The sequence below is a fragment of the Phallusia mammillata genome, chromosome 6 (assembly GCF_965637545.1).
Source record: "Phallusia mammillata chromosome 6, kaPhaMamm4.hap1.1, whole genome shotgun sequence".
Classification (NCBI taxonomy): Eukaryota; Metazoa; Chordata; class Ascidiacea; order Phlebobranchia; family Ascidiidae; genus Phallusia; species Phallusia mammillata.
The window spans coordinates 7,712,149-7,729,259 of NC_137257.1; the positions used below are offsets into that span (position 1 = coordinate 7,712,149).

The 17,111-nt window shown below is 37.2% G+C and overlaps 3 protein-coding genes across 4 annotated transcripts in view; 1 reads left to right on the plus strand and 2 right to left on the minus strand.

Moving 5' to 3' along the window:
• Positions 1-499: 499 nt before the first annotated feature.
• LOC145233738 (apoptosis-inducing factor 3-like) lies at positions 500-6,195 on the minus strand. Its single transcript, XM_080098509.1, has 7 exons — positions 5,328-6,195; positions 4,603-4,790; positions 3,758-3,990; positions 2,676-2,804; positions 2,347-2,534; positions 1,641-1,804; positions 500-1,373 (listed from the first exon to the last, which is right to left on the minus strand). Exons 1-7 carry the CDS (start codon positions 6,053-6,055, stop codon positions 1,186-1,188), a joined length of 1,818 nt encoding a protein of 605 aa, XP_079954635.1. The 5' UTR covers positions 6,056-6,195; the 3' UTR covers positions 500-1,185.
• A 2,798-nt stretch (positions 6,196-8,993) lies between these two features.
• On the plus strand, positions 8,994-14,422 carry LOC145234769 (neuronal acetylcholine receptor subunit alpha-3-like). 2 transcript variants are annotated; one of them, XM_080099493.1, is made up of 10 exons: positions 8,994-9,123; positions 9,415-9,557; positions 9,642-9,796; positions 10,129-10,264; positions 11,071-11,204; positions 11,710-11,914; positions 12,430-12,633; positions 13,113-13,244; positions 13,353-13,478; positions 13,812-14,422. In XM_080099493.1, the coding sequence occupies exons 1-10, from the start codon at positions 9,060-9,062 to the stop codon at positions 13,947-13,949; spliced, it is 1,437 nt and encodes a 478-aa protein (XP_079955619.1). In that variant the 5' UTR covers positions 8,994-9,059; the 3' UTR covers positions 13,950-14,422. The 2 variants fall into 2 exon arrangements, with proteins under 2 accessions (XP_079955619.1, XP_079955620.1); XM_080099494.1 differs by lacking the exon at positions 8,994-9,123 and adding an exon at positions 9,175-9,220.
• Positions 14,423-14,754: 332 nt separating this feature from the next.
• The window catches only part of LOC145234768 (uncharacterized), a 40,531-nt gene continuing 38,174 nt past the window's right edge, over positions 14,755-17,111 (minus strand). Inside the window, exons 24-25 of the mRNA XM_080099491.1 lie at positions 16,842-17,106; positions 14,755-15,624 (exon numbers count right to left, since the gene is read on the minus strand). Coding sequence (XP_079955617.1) covers positions 15,422-15,624; positions 16,842-17,106 — 468 coding nt within the window. The 3' untranslated portion in view covers positions 14,755-15,421. The remainder of the gene's footprint in view (positions 15,625-16,841; positions 17,107-17,111) is intronic.

Below are 17,111 nucleotides of genomic sequence, written 5' to 3' on the forward strand. Positions count from 1 at the left end.
TTATGAAGCGCAAAAAAGTGTAGGGCACAATTGGTGGATAGTAGTTGAACGCGCTGCAGCTACACCGTATTATAAGACGTTTTACGTACTATTTATGACTTCGGAAATATAGCCACTGTGCAGCTGACTGGTTGTACTGACGTTTAATTTACTTTCGTAAAAATACAAAATGTGACACAATACCACACGCTAAACATAATAGAACACCAACACCTTAAAGTAATGTTTAAACCTACTCCGGCTAAAATAGGACGAAGTGAAGTGTAAGACGGATCGGGCTTGAGTTTCGGTAAAGCAGGTTTAACACGGTTCTCAATTTACACTCAGCATCATTTTGTCGCATTTGCACCATCTTTCGGGTCTGATTCAAGCTTGTGTTTGTCAGACAACCTGGTTCTAGCAAGGTTTCGGGCTAGTACTTTCTTAAGTTACAACTTTGATTTCGACAATCCTTCAATTAATATGACCTTAAGTAACAAGAGCTTTTACAACCAAACCCTGCAATGTGAAAATTTTTATCTGATATTCTACAATAAACAATTAATAAAACGACAAACAAAATCTGGTGAATTTACTTTACAATTAAAGTAATATCATGACATAAATTTACAAAATAACCCAGATATTGCTACAATATACGATGAAGTAATGCATTTTAAACAACATTCTGATAGTCTTTTAGGGAACTTTTTTTTCAACATTGTTAAACTCAAGTAGTTTACGCAACAAATCATATTACAAATACGAATTTTGGACATTGGCTTACACTGCAACTTTTACATGGATCCAGAAAAACAAATTCACAAAGATAAATTTTAACAAATAAATTTGCAGCATTTTGTGCAAGGTGATTCAAAGTGTAATCACCGTTAACTGACCCAGTCATGTAATTGTTGGGTTTTGCGAATTTTTTGGCTTTTGATATCGCCACAAATAAACATTACGTTCAGTCATGTATTTTATCTTGGTTTGAATCATTTACAATTAGATTAGCTACTAATTTAATCCACTACCAAAAATAAACACAGAATATAAGTGGAACTTAGAATTGCAAACAAAACTGTCATCTCAAACACAAATTGCAACATAAAGCATCTTTACAAGTTAACTCACGTTATAATCAAGTACGATAACACGACAAACACATCCTTAGTTCTTGTATTACTTCTAACATATTGTGAAAATTCATTTTTTTACATCGGATTTCGTGATCACTTCGCCATCCAACATCCGTTGTGCGATGTTAGCGGCCACAGGATCTGACATCATCGTTGCCACAGCAATAACCTTCTCCCCACAGGTGTAGTATGCGCAAAACTTGCCGGCAGACACGTCACCGGTAACCACTATATCGTCATAACCGACACCGTAACCTTTAACAAAAAAACGGTGATTTTGAAAAGCATTTGTATTCTGAAACTTGAGTAATCCAAGTTTAAAGGAATTTTTTTTAAATTAACCCTTTTTGACACAGTGTTGGCAAAATTAAACACTTCTAACTTTATATTTTAATTGTAACAAGTTGGAAACACTTTATTTGATGTAAAACCGAATGTGGTGTCTTCATGAAAATTTAGTTACATGAGTATACAACTACCACAACATAGTTGCCAGAGGAAAATTCCACAACCCGTACAAACCTGTATAGCGCAGGCTCTTTCCATACTGCTGAGTCCAGAAAAAAGGCACAGAATTAACAGGACACATTTCCTCAGGATTTACCACAATATTAGTGGCAACGCATCTTCCGTGGAAGTGTGCCATCTGCCAATGCTGTATATTTGAAGGCTGCCAATCACGCAGTCTGCAAAAAGGTAAAGTAAGGGATAAATTATTTGATTTACTAGTCATAGCCACAATTCGAGTATTTTGTTACAAGTGGAAAAAACTGGCAATGCTCAACGTATAAATAAACCATCTTGACCAGTTAATAAAACATATTTAAGCAAAACAATGGGGGTTTCTGTTATTTGTTTAAACCAGTGGTTCACAAACATCTTTAGTTGTCATACACCTAATCAACAAACAAATCGTCATGTCACTTTTTGTGGTAATGTACATGTGTCTTATTGTATTAACATTAACAAAATAAGCTTAAATTCTAACAATATGGTTTAAACAAGCTGCAAAAACATGGCACTTATTGGGAGGAAAACAAAATAAACAGTCCTAAAAAAGCCTCGATTACCCCCTGGGGGAGAATGATCACACTGAAAACCACTAAATTAAACTAATTGCAACAAATTGTCAACTAAAATAATATGTTATGGGTATGGGTGCCAATAGTTGGAATTGGAAAGGTGCACTGAAAAATGGTAAATTCAAAGTTGCCATCACTTTACTTACTTTTGTGGAAACATGGCAATGTCACCAGCAGCAAAGATGTTTTCAAATACCTCTCCTTCAGTTCCAGCTTTTACTATGCGCAAGTGTTTGTCAACATTTACAAAACCATGAGACGTTAGAGACATGCCAGCGTCTTTTAAGAACTCAGTAGATGGAATTACTCCAACGCCAGCAATTACCAGATCAGCCTGCAAACAGCAGGTAAAAGTAGTAGTATTAATGTTTTTATTACAAACATTTCTTTGTTAACTATTTGGTCGGTACCAACTACAAACCTATTAATTGTAAGCAAAGCTCTTTGTAAGTTTTAAATCGTAAAAAGCCTTTACCTCAAGAATGGATCCGTCTTTAAGTACAGCTCTTTGTACAACACCATCACCTTGCAGTTCAACCATTGATGCATTCATGAAGAAATTTACACCTTTTGTTTCATGAAGTTTTTGCAAGTATAGACCAACCTGCACAAAGTTAAACCTCAAAACATGTTTTCTAAAAAAACTAGAAGGGTGGCTTAGCACATATTGCCCTTGCATATACACTATAACCTCATTTTAGGGGGCTAGTAGGGCAACTAATCGGGTTCGACACACAAACTAAAAAATATATAAAAACCACAATGACTCAATCAATAGTACTGCAAAATTTTAGCCCAATCCGCCAATGTTTAAAATTTTTACCACTAGAGGTGTTTTGAGCAACAACCGTTAATGTTTCTGACTTCATAGGGCTGTTAACAAGCCCCTAATTGCCATGGCGCAAAAACGACCATCAAGCAACATACAGCTGGTTGCTCTTGTAACACTATTGCTCCAAAGAAATCTTTCGTTTGTGGTGCCCAGTAACATACAAATACGTTTTACACTTTAGGGGCTTGTGGGGTAAATGTTAGGACTACAGGGTTGAACACAACAATTGACACCTATAAATGGCATACTATACAAGAAATCCAAATTTCAGCCAATTCTGACACTGTTTAAAAACTCACCCATTTTAGGGGGCTAGCGGGGTAAATACTGGGGTTATCAACAAAAACAAAGTGGGATGCACATCTACATAACTATATCTACCATCTGTGTAAATTTCAGCCAAATCCATGAAACATTTGATGGAAAAACGAGTCGGACAAACTTCTGGGTAAAAATACCCATTTTAGGGGGCTAGCGGGGTAAATACTGGGGTTATCAACAAAAACAAAGTGGGATGCACATCTACATAACTATATCTACTATCTGTGTAAATTTCAGCCAAATCCATCAAACATTTGAAGGAAAAACGAGTCGGATAAACTTAGGGAAGAAAAAAAAAAGGAAGAAAAAAAAAAAGAAAAAAACAATTCGAGTAAAATCAATATGTGTCCCCTTCAGGAAAGGGGACCCATAATTACCTATTATAAAACAACAATATAACTCACATCTCGGCCAAGAACTCTTTCAAATGGGACGCTAAAGAATTCACACACGCTGACTTTCTTTGCTTTGGATACAAGTGAGGAGGCAACTTCCATTCCAATAAATGAAGCTCCACAAACCACGACATTTCGATCTTTTGCTACTTTTATGATAGCGTTTGCATCATCAGGGGTTCGAAGAACAAATACATTTTTCAGGTCCCATCCAGGAATTGGCAATGTCCGGGGACGACCTCCTGTAAAATTAAATAAAATATAAATGCATATTATTAACCTTTGGGCATTTTGCTGATATATGTTGGCATGATGCGTGTGTTTTTGTGTTCTAAAAAGCCTTTGATACAATAGTCTATAGTAGACAAACAGAAACCTCCACACTGCTCCTAATTTGTCGCATGTTGGTTGTGAAAGGCAAGAGTAACTGCTACATTACTATGGTAGGCAAGACAATGGTGAGAATGCACAAACTGTTTTAATTATTAACCATGTCCTTGTGCACTGTTTGGTGTGAATGCCTGTCTGCTTATAGGAAATCATGTTACAAAACCACACATCCTCTTTTGGGTATTGACACTACCACTATCAAACTTTGTGCATGTAAGTTTTAGTTCTGTTTCTAGGTAACTACATTTAGTAACAACAAAGATATAACTTGTTTTATGAAGTTTTTTTGGAAAGCAATTGTAAAAAGCAATTGTTAAAAAATCTTTAAGACCAATGCAAAGCAGTGATATATTTGACTATATTTTGTTTTGTATTTGACTGCCCCAATGGAATTGAAAGCACTGCCACCTGCTATTGGTGGTGACAGTACATTCCAACTTGTCAAATATTCACAAAGGACTTGCCTGTGGCAATGACAAGTTTGTCAAACTGTATTTGCTCCCCATCTTCAAAAGTCACATACTGTTCCTCAGCATTAACCGCGGTGGCTCGCTTCTGAGTAAGAATTTTAATGTTGACAGCATCATAGAAATCTTGTGGACGCAGATAGATGTTTTCTGGGTTCACATCCATTGCTTTACTTAGTTTGGTTCTGAATATAGAAAAAGACAATATCATAAAATAACAGTGGTACTAAGCACTGCTTTGTTACATAGTTAAAAATATATATATATACTTATTGCAAAAATTGACTCATGAAAGTGTTAACTGTTACGGCTGTTTGAGTTGGGTAAAGTGTTTGTAATTAAACCAATGTGTTAACTTGTCTCATATACCCATTTGAGGCCTATATATATTCTTGCATGCATTATACCATGGGGTAACACACAGTGTTTTGTCTTACTAAAAATACAAAACATAGGGGTTATTTTGAAGCTAATTCAGCACTATACTACATTGTTTGTACAGTAGGATATTATGAATTCCATCTGCCCTTCTTGTACAGCTTGTCACCAAATCAAAAAAGTGATAAATCATAAAGTTACATATATATAGTTCATAGTTATGTTAAAAAATATTGCAGCCCTAGGAGGTATTTTAACCCCTTATTACTAAGACCCCTGTATTTTCACTACAACTTACATTTAGCAAAGTTATCAAAATCTTTTCTTTAATCTACAAAACTTGCCTGTCATATGGTAGGTGCGTTTCCTGGGTTGCAATTGTAATGCGTCCAGTAAAGGACTTTTGTCGAAGAACTTCGGCACAAGTAACAGATGCTGGTCCGCCTCCAACAATAAGTACATGTGCACCGTTCACATTTTGGGTCTGTACCATGGTTTTGTAGCGTTTGTGGCTACCGAGAGCAGATTTTGCTGCTCGGATCACAACTTTGTCACCATCCTGTATAACCACTTCATGCTTGGGGACACAGTCTAAACCTGGGTAATCTTCAATATCTCCCGTTCTCACATTAAAGCAAGCACCATGCCAAGGACATCGGACATGGCCATTTTTAAGTGCTCCCTTAACAAGTGGAGCTCCATAGTGGGTGCATTTGTGTCCAATTGCATTGTATTCGCCTTGGTCACGTACAAGTAGGGCTTTGCCATCGCCCACTACTATCTCACGCATTTCTCCGTCTTTCATTTCATCAACTTTGCAGGCATAAGCCTCAACCATTTCTTCTTTGGAAGTTTGTCCACCCATTGTTCTTGTAGCAGTGCAATGCCAAGGTTTAAAGCAGGTTGATTTGACAGCGGCACGCCTCGGTATGGAACTGGAAAAAGAACTAAAAAATGCGACTTTTTTATAACTGCACCAGTTCACGTTTTGTCCTAAGCCGACTTTGGCTAAGCAGAAACGAACGCGAACGCAGAATTCCTTGCTGAACAAGTATGACTTGCAAACGCTCATCAATCGCGCTGCTCGCAATCGCTGGAATATGAAAACGTAAAATGTCGCGACCCCCCTTTTTCTTAAAACTGCATATGACTCGCAAATTTGCCGTCAAGTCAACACGATCGTCACGCTTTTGGTGTCACGTGGACACCGTGTTTACATTTTCGCTCGTGTTTTAATTCCAATCAGCGGTGTCATTTATTATTATCCGAAGGAAATTATGTTTGCAAGAGAATACCGATACTACAAAGTTTCACAAGGTATAAATCTTGCCCTGTAAAAAAAGCTATCTCAATGTTCCAGAAGTGAAAAGTCTATAATGTTTAGCCTTCATTTCAATGTCAAAACACAGAGAACAAAAAAACAACAACTACAGTTGATTTTAGTTCGGAACTGCATAATATATATTTGTACCACTTAACAAAACGCCTGTTGTTAGCCACAACTGCTCCAAACACTAAAAGCAAAGGTACATAAACAATAAAGTTAACATAACAGTAAATTGCGAACTATATGGAAAGTTTGGAAGGATGTGGTGCAATACTCTGTATGGTGAAGGATGGCGTGCCGACCGAAACAGACAGCCGTTTCCGGTTCTGTTGCAAAATGTCGACAACAGGCCGTTGGTAAATTAATTAGGATTAGACTAAATTGCACGCTTTGAATACAGAATTTGATCATTGAGGGTTGAAACCCATACAAGTAAGCGTTGCATTCCAAAATAAAATTCCCTTTAGTTCAATCTTGTTGACAATGAATAGTTCATACACTTGGACCTTTGCAGGGTTTAGCTTTGCATTGTTTGTTAGACGCCAAGGGCATAGCGAATTTGAAACTGACATTTTACACAAACTCATTCTTCTTGTGCCTAATAGTCAGAATGCCAAACTGCGAGGAAAAATACTTCGCACATAACAGCATTGCCAAGTGTACAGGCATGTACTTAACTAGCGAACACGCGTGGGCAATGTTGAGCTTGCGGCAGTCCGTGACAGAAAATTGACTGCCTGACATCTTTTCAGAGAGCGCACTGGCAAGCAGAACGTTAAGAAATGAATGGTTGCGGCGAATGTATCTGAGAGCTTTTATCAGTAACTTGCACTCTGTTACATCTTGACTTTTTAAACGTTTGATCTTTTTGCGCAGTTTTGCTATTTTTGATTTTGTGTTACTTATTTTCGCCGGCGTGGTGGACAAATTAATGACCTTCCATTCCAAACCGGTACTAGCAAAACACGGTTTGTCATAAACAAGCCCCTGTGAGATATTCCACGTAGCCTTGGGCATGTGCTTTGCTGGCAGCAAAGTGCCTAACAAACTGTCATTGGAGCACTTATCAATTTCCTCTCGTAAACATAAGTCCTTGAAGTTTTCTTCGTACGTAAAAATGCTTTCTTCATTGTTTTCATGCACTATTTCTCTCAACTTATCTTCCGGAACAGATACGTTGGTGGCTGGACAAAATGCGGAGTCAAAGTTTTCAAAATGAAGACAAACCTTGTCGAATTTGAAATCAGTTTCTGGGCAAGTATTATGTAGCTTTTCCACTGCCATGCTGGGTTGTTCAATTGAAGCTTCGCACTCTTTGCCGAGATAGCCTCGGTCTTCCTTTAGGGGCGGCAAGTTTGGAAAAGAATCACACTCGTGTTTTTGCATTGTAATCTTAGCAGTATCGTCAATATCCTGAATAAACCGGGTCAGCAGAGACCCAAAGATGATCAATGACAAGTACATCACAAATTCAGACAACATTTTTCAGTTGTGCAATTTAAATTCAGAACTAAGAAAACTTTTTCTAAAATTTAAACACATTTACATTTAACTTTTAAACAAAGCAATAATCGCCTAAAACAAGCCTAAAAGCAAACGATCCAAACGTGGCCAAGCTTTTATTTACTGAAAAGAACACTTAGTAAGTAATGCAAGCCAAAACTCCGCAATGAATCCAATGAACAAAATTGAAAGAAAGATGGTGGCCGTAACTTGAACCACTGGCTTTGATACGGCAGAAACTCGACCGTAATACGCCTTTAGTACATCCAACATTTGCCCTGCCTTTCCAGCAATTTTTGAAGTCTTGGCTGGGTCGTTTTCTTTTTCCATTTTTTAGTTTGTTGATAAGTCTCTTTATTTCCAAAGACGTTCACATCACTTTCGTAAATGACTGAAGGCTTTCTTACTTGTTTTAACTGATACAAAACGATTTCAGTACCATTGCTATGCTTTACTTGCGCAACTGCAGAATTTTTACTTTTTCTTTTCTTTTCTAGCTTTTGATATAGTTATTGTTTTGCAACAATGGAGACATTGTTTTCACTGAAATGATATGGCTCAATTTGTTTTTGTACTGCTGCAGTGCTTGAAAATGTAAATACAGTAAATTAAATAAACACGTGATGATTAGCATGTGTGGAATGGTCTTGATTTGGTTAAATATAAAATGTAATGTGGCGTAACTCAGTAAATTTTACTATGTCTGTTTACAAATGTGAAATTGTGACAACTAATTTAGTGAACCACCATTGGCCCCAGCTGCTTAAATAAATTCAAGGTAGATGCCTCGTGTGCCAAACCACTTTGAGATTTAGCAAATAAATGAAAGTGGTACTTCAATCTTTTAAATGAAAACCCGTCTGGGAAGAATCAATACCAGGCGAGATCGCGCCAGTAATGGTCTCTTCAATCTATTTCTCTTGTTGAAATTCGGACTTGCTGCGGTTGGATATCGATTTTCGACCTTGTTGTTCAACACAGCTACGCCACAGAAAAAAATTGGCTTACGTTTAAGTGCTGCAATGATGAGAGGTTTGCTAATGCATTGCAGTTGTCGATGAAATGCTGAATATAGGTTTGCAGCTCAAGGTTTTGAAACAGGCGTTTGATTGATGGCTACTAGTGTAGGTGATAATAATATACAAATGTGGTCTTTTTTAATGTCTTTTTGTACAGAAAAAAGATTAGATTCATATGCATTGTTTGATACATTAATGCTTACATAAATAGTGTCATTGATAGAGAAATGTGGACACTTTTCGCATTATGTTGTACAAGAAAACTAGGAATCACTCTTTTACTTCTTATAGGTGAGTATTAAAACCTGATCACAGTAATTTTTGCCATTTTACTGTAGGTGTCTATTCTGTAATGTTTGCAAAGATATTTTAAAATTGCTTAAAACGGGTGAGTTTTCTATGTTTGATTAGCTGAAAAACCTGAGTTGTAAAGGAGTTCGAAATCGTGGCAGAAAGAAGTTTAAATTTAAAAAAAATAAAGCCCTATTTAGCCCGTAACAATTCGCCGAAATATTTAGGCCTAAACAATTAACTTAAACCGTAACCTGGCCCAACTTATATCTTTGATGTATATCTTTTAAGGTTTAACATTGGCATCAAGGGACGAGGAAGAGTTATACAAAACCCTCTTTGGCGATTACAACGTGTGGATACGACCGGTGGCGGATAGCAATGACAGCGTGATAGTCCGATTTGAGTTGTATGTTTCTCAGCTTGTGAAAGTGGTATGTGAAATTTTAACCTTGTGCCACCAAATAAATCTTGTGCTCAACTTTAAGCTTTATTGGATATGGGGGAATTTTGCTTAGGACGAAATTAATCAAATCATGGAGACTAACTTGTGGCTGAAACAAGAATGGAATGATTACAAGCTTCGATGGAAACCCGAAGACTATGGTGGTGCAGAATTTTTGCGAATTCCGTCGGAAAAGATTTGGAAACCGGATATTGTTTTGTACAACACGTGAGTGGAAGAAACTATTTCAGCAGTTTTGTTTGAATTGCTGTCTAAAGTAGATCGCTGCTGCCACAAAGTTTGATTAAAACAAGTTTGAGCTGCTATTTTTACCCGTCTGTTTCTGACCATTACTGCGAATAATCGTAATTAGAACTTAAGCCTTTTCCTAGTTTAATACAAATCAAGCTCATGCAAGCACATTTGTTTGAAAAAAAAATCGAATAAAACCAAGTTGAAAACTACAGTCAGCAACCAATACATCAACACCGGGAACTCAATTCATTCCTTTTAACTTGCTACCGCTGATCGCTTAACGATTTGTGCCGATTTGTATCCAGGGCAGTTGGAAACTTTCAAGTGACGCAAAACACGAAGGCCTTGCTGTCATACAACGGTGACGTTTCATGGATGCCGCCCGCCATCTTTAAAAGCTCATGTAGTATAGACGTCACCTACTTTCCCTTCGACACACAGGTAATAATAAGATTACCAGACGCACGGAATTTCCTGGACATATCCCAAATATTGGCGTTAAATCTGAAAAACTTCTAATATCTGGCACTCTAACACAGCGGTTCTTAACCTTTTTTGTCCACGCCCCCCTGAGGTGTTTGTCGGGCACTTCACTACACTTGCAAAATTAATTTTAGGTGGAGGTGAGTCCAAAGGTAAATAAATTTGTTTATTTAACTTTTGGCTCACGCCCCCCCTTGGAAATGTCTGCAGCCCCCCTAGGGGGGCGTGTCCCCCTGTTTAAAAACCACTGCTCTGTTTAAGAACCAAGTTCTTAGAGAGGCCGAATTTACCTTCTTAGAGTGACTTAAGCAAGCTAACAAATGGCTTATCACCATAATACTGAATACCGACTGCTTGGCTTTTCCTTCGGCTAACAAGGATGTTTGAAGCGTTTTACGTTTGTCTGTGCAGTTTTTGAGGTAAGATTCTATAAAACACGGCGCCTATTTATACCTTACTTGTTTTTCGATTCGGAGGGAATAATATTCGTGCAACCTTACTTGTTTTTCGATTCGGGAGGGAATAATATTCGTGCAACCTGTACATTTTCTGGGGACACAAAACAATGTAAGTTATAATCCTGAATTTCCCAACGTAAACATTTCCCTGGGATTCATTATATTGGCCACAAACAAACAGACAATTAAACAACCAACAAAATACGTTTAAACTAGACTTGTTTCTTACAACCAATTGAATGTATATATGTATTCTGTACCGTTTTTCTAACGAGGCCATAGCTTTTAAACATGATTTCATTGCAGAATTGCACAATGAAGTTTGGATCGTGGACTTACGACAAAGCTCGAGTAAATCTGGTTATGATGGGAAAGGAAGCAAACCGTAAGGAATATTGGGAAAGTGGAGAATGGGAAGTACTTGATGTACTCGGATTCAGGTTACTCTATAAAATATGTCCTATTTTTTGGTTTTTATTGCTTACAAGAATTCAAGTATTTTTTTTCTACTTTTGTTTATTATGTTGAGCTTCTTTCTTCGAGAAATCAGTTTTTAAATTGAATTTAATTTATTTCGGTTTGCCACTAGCTGCTTACTCGATAAGAATCAGTTTGTCCATGGGCATTGGGGCGACAAATTATTTTTAAAAAACTTGTGAAGTTTGGTATGGGTTGCCTGGTTTATTCCTAATGGCAATTTTATTAGTTTTTATTTAAAGTATACGGACTTCCCACTGGCGGTAGAGCTACTAGCCCCACGACTAGCTAAATTTCGATAGGTGGCGCGAAAAGCGAAAAAAATCACTTTGGGAAATAAGTTTTAAAGTTAAATTTGTGAAAAATAAATAATTTTTATATTGGATTTTAAATGATATTTCAGTTGTTGCTGTTGATACAAAAGCACCTTGGGTTTAAATTATATTATTATTTTCTACTGCTTTACAGACACGAGCGAAAATACAACTGTTGCCCAGAGATTTACCCAGATGTCACCTATTCATTTCACATCAGAAGGCTTCCGCTTTTTTACACTGTCAACCTTATCATTCCATGCCTGCTGATTTCCTTTCTAACAGTTCTTGTTTTTTACCTACCCTCAGATTGTGGAGAAAAAGTCACCCTCTGCATCTCAGTTCTACTCTCACTTACGGTATAAACAGCACTTGTGTTCCTAAAGTGTTTAGCTTTCATAAATGCTACGAGTTTCAAAATGATATAATACAGGTTAAATTAATGAGAGCTTAATCACAACTTATTGACAATATTAAATTTCAGTGATATACTTTTCGAGATTTTTTATGACGGACATATAATACATTTGCAAAATCCCTAACTTTCTGTGAAATGCTATATCGCCGACTTCTGACGTACAGTGGTAAGGGGACATAAAACTGAATATTTAAACCTGACCTGACAGCCCAGGGCTAACTTAAATGCACAGGTCCTAAATTTTGTTGGAAGATTTAGGCCCAAATCAAGTCCGAAAATTGAAGGTTTACCTATGCAAAGAAACGACACATTTGTGGCTCATAAAGTTAAATCCAGAAAACAAGCCCGTTGTATTCAAATTGGACCCCAAACCCGGCCCGAAAAACTCCACCCGTCTTACAACTAAACTCTGATGACACAAAAGACATTCATTTTGCCAACCGTTTCTTTTTGTAGGTTTTTCTGCTGGTTATTACTGAAATTATTCCGTCCACGTCACTGGTGATTCCCCTAATCGGACAGTACCTCCTGTTTACGATGATTTTCGTCACTCTGTCCATTGTGATTACTGTGTTCGTTCTAAACGTCCACTACAGGTCCGAGAATACTCACACTATGCCAGAGTGGATACGAAAGGTCTTTCTCGAGATGTTGCCGAAAGTAAGAAACCTTGATTCTGGACTGATATATATTTTTTTTACTTTTCAAATTTATAACAAATACAATTAAGATTTCAGCGTGCAGACATGGGTGTTTTCTAGGAAACGGCGAAATGATATAAAAGACATGTTTGAAACAGTCGCCAACCGTTATTAAAAGCCGCTGACCCATTTATTTGCTATATTAAATTGGTTTAGTTTGTCAGCATATTGGTGTGTAATTGTGGCTTTTGCTAGCTGATTCGAAAAACAATCCGACAGCAGACACTTCGTATTTGTAGGTTGCAATTTTGATATTATAACATTATATAAGACTGAAAAGAAACTAACAAAAACGTTATATTCTATCAAACAACACGTAAATATGGTCAAAAATATAAATCAAAAATTACTTGGCATGTCATGAAAAATGACTTCGTGCAACCCCGGTCTGGACGAACATTAATTTATTTTGAACTGAGTTCTATATGTTTCGTCCAGGTGATGTTCATGAAACGACCCAAAAAGAGAAAACAAGCTGTACAGAAACTGGCCGCAAACATCATAAAGATTGAAAATCTAAAGAAAAACTTACATGTGATGAGCGATGGAGGGTCAAAACGAAATATTTCGGTAATCAATTTATTAACAACTAAACGTGTACATTAGTGTCCTGTTGCTTTTAGTGTTATGGTATTTTGTAATGAAACATAAAACTTCAGATTTTTTTTGAAATTTTAGTTTTTTGGTCCTGGCCAAAAAGGATCGAACGAGGGTGACCCAGATCTTCCAATGGAGTTGAAACGAGCGCTAGATGGCGTTACGTACATCGCCAACCATCTAAAAGTCGATGACGAATCAACAGAGGTGATAAAATTAGCAACAACATTTGAATAATATTTTCCTTAAAAAAGTAAAAGAATAACTTTTGCACTTTGTGACCCCGCTGTTTTCATAACAGTCTTTGAAAGAAAAAAATTTGGTTTTTGAAGCTTTTGTGGTTCAATGTTTTGAGAGCAACTATTTGAATTATATGGTAAAATTGGTGTTATTATGGTTTACCCTATGTAAGACTCTAATGTACTATCTGTTTTGTTACCGTAGCAACTCAGATTTAGTTATAACACACCTTGTATATGTAACGTTGCTCTAAGGACACTACAGGATAAACGGATCAAAAAAAGCATTTTATTCTTCCAGATTGAGAATGACTGGAAGTATGTTGGCATGGTGATCGACCGCATATTTCTCTGGATATTTATCTTTGTATGTATCCTGGGAACGACTGGTCTCTTCCTTCAGCCAATGCTTAACTCGACCAGGCATGCACATGGATAGCAAGACCATTAATCAAACAAACGAAAAGATTTCATGTTGAATGAGTTCTGTTGTCAGCAAATGTTTTTACTTTGTGGCATGTCAACACAAATGAGAAAATTACCACAAAAATTCCTACCGGGTATTTCTGTTCCTATGGCCTATGTTGGAACGAATATGTCACTGATGTATTGTATGCAGAATGGACTCTTGTCTTATATTTTCAGAGTTGCCGTATGTGTATGTCCTTATTTGTTGGTAGAGTTTTTGTTGGTGCAAGGTGTGATTGTTTTTTAAAAAAGCTTCGTATGTAAGAAATCTCTGGCAAACAATAGAATGTAAAAAATATGTTTCGTAGAAATATTCTTATATTGGGTCTTGCGTCCGCAATTTTAACAACGTTCTGTATTTTATTTCACGTTCAGATGTTTGTCGTCATGATTTGTAACTAAATAGCTAATTTACATTACAAAAACAAGCTTTGCCTTGCACGATTTTCCGCTATAGAGTTTTGTCCATTCTTTTTGTATCCATTGAGGTACAGAATTCACAGTTCTACTAATTCTCAGCAAAATGATACAAGCCAATATCTGAGCCACGCTTTCATTTACCTGACGATGACCATAGAACCTGTCAAAACGTTGTAATATTTTACATTAAGATATTGACTTGCATATCCTTTCTGAAATGGAGACATGTGTTTGCAAACAAATTTATCAGTACTTTTAACTACCCTAATCCATGTATAGAAACATAGGCATTGGAAGTATTTGTTCTCACAGAGCTTAGCTTGTTGCTTGCGAAATCCGTAAACATGAAAACACAATCAAACAAAAACTTCCTTTAATGCTACAATTAACAACTTTTCATTGAATTCAATGGCGATTAAATAAAGAAAAACAAAAACCATATTATGGTGTTAATAGCCTACATGCAGCACAGACGGAACAATGTCGCAATGAACAGATTGGCAGGAATTTAATAGTGCAGACGAGTCCGATTTATCACATGTACTCCGTTTAATTGCATGAGGTAGGCTACTCCAGTAACTAGTAACCACTAGCATCTGCCATTTGTAAAAACAAATCGTCTGTTAGTCGCATAATCGGTTGATGCAATAACCTGATTCGTCTGTATTAATAGAGGTAAAAAAGGTATTATTAATGTGGCATAAAAGACGCCCCTATAAACGAAATTTTGATGTTCTGGAATCTTCGCCTGTGTTTCAGATTTGTAAGAAGATGTTTGAAAAAGAAGACAGATAACATTATACAATAAAAAAGCTGAAAACAGCAAGTCCAAAAACAATTTTATACTACTGTTTTCTAAACCCATCAGCTAAAAAGCGAAATAGGATTTGAAACACCAAGAGCAAAAATGTTATAGTTGTTACGAGTCAGAGAAGGATGACACATAAACTTTTAGCGACCCTTCAGTAGAAAACGCAATATTGAGTTTCATTAGACAGAAGTCTCATGCACAAAAAGTAATTTTCAGGACTCATAATATCCATCGTCGTCATAATCTTCATCGTCCTCATCATAATCCTGTTCGTACGATGCACCCAGTAATGAAGTTGTCCGTCTGTGAATACGCTCTGCATCTGCATCACCATTCAGTATTGACGCCAACTCAACATTAGCAGGGTTGCTCCAAATGTCGCCACCAAAGTCTGAATAGTCAATGGCGCCTGTTTCTGAAGAATATAAGTCATTTTTTTTGTCATGAACATAACATAAAAAATGAGTATCTGAAAGTTAAAGTAGTGTACTTTAGGTCAGGGGTCCGCAAATACTTTTTGGTGCGACCCTAAAAAAATTGCTCTAAATTCTCGCGACCCAAGCATTTTGTTGCATGCAGTTTGTGGAAAATACTAAGCAACTAGATATCAATATTAAGACTGCTGTTAAGCTATTGTCAGTTTATATTTTCTTGCACAAAATAAAGCGAAAGTCAGCACATAAAACAGTAGGTAAACGGACGTTGCTGCTGCTAACCTCGCATTGCAAAATGGAAACAGAAAAGCATGACCGTTTGCGCAGGTTCGCTTAACCTAGTGGTTCCCAACCAGGGCCCGTGGCCCCCCAGGGGGGCCACGAGCTGTGTCCAGGGGGGGCACGGGCGTAGATTCACAAGAAACACCTACTAAAAGTCATTTTCACTTTAACGTTATTCCCGAATTAAATGGACTATTTCACATACTATTTGTTTATACTGAGGTTTATCATGCTCATTTATTCTATTAGACCTGTTTAAGGTCAAAAATAATACCGCATTCCAATGTGAGATCGCTATCTACATTTTAAGGGGGGCACAGGTCCTACAGGGTTACTTTAAGGGGGCCACGAGGCCAAAAAGTTACTTTAAGGGGGCCATGGTCCACGAAAGGTGGGAACCACTGGGTTAACCTATTGCATTGTTACATAGACTGTATGTAACAGTTACGTAGTCATATGTAACATAATTAGGAGGTTGAAAATATGTGAAGTTTATTAAACCTATGGATGCTATGATCATGTTCATGGGAAATTTAAAATATTTCGCGACCCAGACTGGAAGGTCTCGCGACCCACTATTTGCGGACCCTGCTTTAGGTAAATGCGGTTTTATCCGTACTATTTTTTTTGAACGTTTCACAAATTTGGAAACGTTTATTTCCAGGCGAAAATCAGTTAGCTATCTTATACAGAACAAATATATTTCGCTTAAGCAAGCATATTCAGTGTCTTGTTCAAAAATAATATTTCTGTATACGATAGCTAACTGATTTTAGCCTGGAAACAAACGTTTCCAAACTTGTGATATATATAATAAAAAAGGTGGAAAACGTTACAAGAATGGTAACAGATTAGGGAATGATATCAGTAAGACTGGTGCTAAATGAACTCTATACGCCAAGAAACACTTTCATACCGTCTTGGTATACGCTATAGGCCTCTAGCCCACTTGGAGGAGGTGGTGGCAGAGCAGATCTTGCTATAATCGTTTCGGTGACGACATAGTCGTTGTCGTCATCAGCTTCCGATGACGTCACGTTTTTGGCGGGGGCAGGGGCGTCGCCGTTGACCTCCTCTGCCAGAAGAGATGTTAGGGTGAATTGTGAGAGAAAGGAGGTTTCGTTGACGACACTGATCCTCTGTGTGTTATCTGCTACTGCTAAGTTTGTTGCACTGACAATCTGGT

Coding starts and splice junctions, on each gene's coding strand:
- LOC145234769 (XM_080099493.1), top strand. CDS start 9,060: ATGTGGACACTTTTCGCATTATGTTGTACAAGAAAACTAGGAATCACT. Junction 9,124..9,414: donor CACTCTTTTACTTCTTATAG/GTGAGTATTAAA, acceptor ATATCTTTTAAG/GTTTAACATTGGCATCAAGG. Junction 12,634..13,112: donor TTCTCGAGATGTTGCCGAAA/GTAAGAAACCTT, acceptor TGTTTCGTCCAG/GTGATGTTCATGAAACGACC.
- LOC145233738 (XM_080098509.1), bottom strand. CDS start 6,055: ATGAGCGTTTGCAAGTCATACTTGTTCAGCAAGGAATTCTGCGTTCGC. Junction 4,791..5,327: donor ACGCACCTACCATATGACAG/GCAAGTTTTGTA, acceptor TTCTATATTCAG/AACCAAACTAAGTAAAGCAA. Junction 2,805..3,757: donor AAAGAGTTCTTGGCCGAGAT/GTGAGTTATATT, acceptor AACTTTGTGCAG/GTTGGTCTATACTTGCAAAA.